The sequence below is a fragment of the Primulina tabacum genome, chromosome 14, assembly GCF_025594145.1.
Source record: "Primulina tabacum isolate GXHZ01 chromosome 14, ASM2559414v2, whole genome shotgun sequence".
NCBI lineage: Eukaryota > Viridiplantae > Streptophyta > Magnoliopsida > Lamiales > Gesneriaceae > Primulina > Primulina tabacum.
This window is the reverse complement of record NC_134563.1, coordinates 31608986-31611829: the sequence shown is the minus strand read 5'-3', so window position 1 is coordinate 31611829 and position 2844 is coordinate 31608986. Positions and strand designations below refer to the sequence as shown.

The window sequence follows — 2844 nt, the reverse complement described above, 5'->3', positions numbered from 1 at the left end:
AGACTTATTTTGTTCGGGTTATCCACCAACACCTCCGCAACACAGACTTTCTCATCAGAAGTTAACTCAATAATGGTTTGTAATGTCTCTAGCACACTGTCCATAGCAGTTGTCATCTGTGATTCAGCTAACTTCTTTTCAGCAGCCATTTCTTTTATGAGATTTGTCATGCTCTCTTTCGTGATATCTGCTAGGTTGTTGATTGCAACAACAATCTTATCATCTCCTTCACTTATTTTTTTCCGTTTCTTGGACTTCACCTTGCTACCTACACTCGGGATCGATGGTGATGTATGTTTTACGGACATTGATTCTCCATCTCATTCCACGGGCCGATAAATATCTTCCATCTCCACTTCGACATCATTACTACTTGTTCTGTCAAATTTAACACACCATGGACAGCAGCTACAAAATTCTCCGCTTGGCTACCCGTTGCCCTATCATTACCAAAAATTTCACACCAGTCTTCATAGTATGGCCACCGCTTGTATCACATAACACGTACACTATTGTCCACCTACAAAATGTTTTGGCAAGGACATCACATAATGCTAACAAAAGCGAATGTAAACAGTTTCACGGAAACAAAGTACCTTCAATTGTGCTTCCCACGCATCATTTGTAGCATCAAGCATGTTTTCCGTATGATTCCAACCAATTCCACTTTACGCTAACATAGACGACAAAGAACTGTAGTTTTTCTTCCACACATGGATTTTGGAAGTCATATGTGGATGGCCGCGTATATCAGTATCCAAAAACGCACTTTTCATGGCCGATTCCAATAAAGGTAAATAGCCGTTACGAAATCCATTTTCACTTTTATATCCTTTGCTTATTACATCTTTCAAAGCTACAATTAGCACATCTTCCTCAGGTGTTGTCTAACAACGACGCGACTTATCCGCCTTTTTACCTTGGCAATTAATGCTCTCGTTTGTTGCTAAGCTATCCATCGCTTCAGATATTCCTTTGACGTTTTCCTGGAAAAAAAAAAGACCAGAGTTATATGAACAAAAATTGAGTTATAAAATGGTATACAGAAGAGCACATGTTAACAACAAATTATGTACGAAATGTTTTGGAATTTCATAACAAATACTTGATACACAACATTTGTGCATCCAGAGTTCCAAACATAAGCAAACAACATCAGTATATTAATTGCAAAGGAAAGTAAGTTTACAAACACAATACAAAATCAGCCACAACTTTTTATTAGTTGTCGTGGTACATCGACATTGCAAAGTTATCTCTCCACGTATCCCACGCATTTGAGGAATTGAAATTGTCAACGAAATCATCATCTGTCTCGGAAGGTGGGTTGAGGGTGTCATCTTCCATGTCCTTGAGAAGATTGTCCGGCATCTGAGATCGAATGAAATTGTGTAGCAAAATGCAAGCCATAATGATTCGATTCTGAGTTTTCAGAGGGTAAAAACAAGGACTCCGCATGATAGCCCATCTTTTCTTAAGCAAACCAAAAGCTCTTTCTATCACGTTTCTCGCTTTGCTGTGTCTCCAATTGAAGAGCTCTTTAAAATTCTGTGGGTAACATGTGCGATTGCCCCAAGCATCCCTATGGTATGGTACTCGTCTATATGGGGACAAAAATCCATGTACGTTTGCGTATCCGTTGTCACACAAGTAATAACAACCTACAATTAAAGGCATATATTCATTTCAATACGTAATGTTGATTTTAATTCATGATAACATGAATACTACATATTGAATTGATACCACAATTTAAAAAAATAATATTTTAACCTCTTTGAACTTTTAGTCCATCCTCCCGAGTTAATGCATCACGAAGAACTCTTGCATCTGCGGCCGATCTTTCCCATCCACATAGTGCGTAAATGAAGTTCATATCCCGGTTGCACACACCCAAGACATTAACGGCAATGGTTCCTTTTCTAGTTCTATACTTTCCCTTTTCAGAAATTGGTACATGAACGTTTACGTAGGTACCATCCAATGCACCAACACAGCCCTGCAAACAAAAAATGCGCTTTAAACAATTATGTGTCAATGTCGGTATTGCACATCATTATGCTTGACAATTAAGTATTACCTTGAACCACTTCCATGTCTCATCGGTGCAGGTATCATCAATTGCAGAAGGCCTCACAAGCAATATAGTATGTAACTTGAGGACCGAGCCTAGAACTTCATGGAAATGAGCGCTAATTTTTTGACCGCTTCGTACATAATCATGACCAATTATTCGATTCTTCTTATGATGTGCCAAAATAGACAAAAACATTGCCACTTTTTCTTCAATCCTAACATATCTAGAATCTCCAAGCCCCCCGACATGAGTTAGCAAGTAACATAAATGGGCAAATGCATTTCTATTCATCCTCAAATTGACAACACATTGAACATCTCCAATTTCGATAATCCTATGCAAATGGTTTATTTGTGCAGTCAGTCGTTGTGTCATGGAGTAGGAAGATGATGTTCTACGTACTTGACTTCGTCTTCTTCCGAGTAATCTCGTACGATGTCGTATTAACAGATATACCATAAAAAAAACGTACGAATCATCATGTGTTACAGCATCACAAACAATATAGCGTAACGACGTCTACTGTCCATTCCCAACGTTACTTCGAGAGAGAGAAAATCTTTTAAAAAAAATATCTTAAACTGCAACAAAATTGATTAATAAAAATTTGAAGTGTAGTAAATCACTCTAATTTGCTTCATTACAACAACGAAATCATGTTACGTGAACAATATATCTGCGTCATTGGGATTTCATCACGAAAAGAGCCATGTCACATAAACAGAATATCAGAAAGTATGATGGGACCAAAAATTCAACTCACAAAT

At 37.8% G+C, this 2844-nt stretch overlaps 1 protein-coding gene across 1 annotated transcript; it reads right to left on the bottom strand.

Moving 5' to 3' along the window:
• Positions 1–972: 972 nt before the first annotated feature.
• LOC142524855 (uncharacterized) lies at positions 973–2536 on the bottom strand. Its single transcript, XM_075628992.1, has 3 exons — positions 2081–2536; positions 1774–1999; positions 973–1661 (listed from the first exon to the last, which is right to left on the bottom strand). Exons 1-3 carry the CDS (start codon positions 2534–2536, stop codon positions 1222–1224), a joined length of 1122 nt encoding a protein of 373 aa, XP_075485107.1. The 3' UTR covers positions 973–1221.
• Between the last annotated feature and the right edge of the window lie 308 nt (positions 2537–2844).

Bases quoted from the DNA above. Each gene is read 5' to 3' on its own strand.
- LOC142524855 (XM_075628992.1), bottom strand. From the start codon at position 2,536: ATGGTATATCTGTTAATACGACATCGTACGAGATTACTCGGAAGAAGA. The intron at 2,000-2,080 runs GTAATACTTAAT...TTTTGTTTGCAG, and splicing joins AGACATGGAAGTGGTTCAAG to GGCTGTGTTGGTGCATTGGA. The intron at 1,662-1,773 runs GTTAAAATATTA...CTTTAATTGTAG, and splicing joins TGGACTAAAAGTTCAAAGAG to GTTGTTATTACTTGTGTGAC.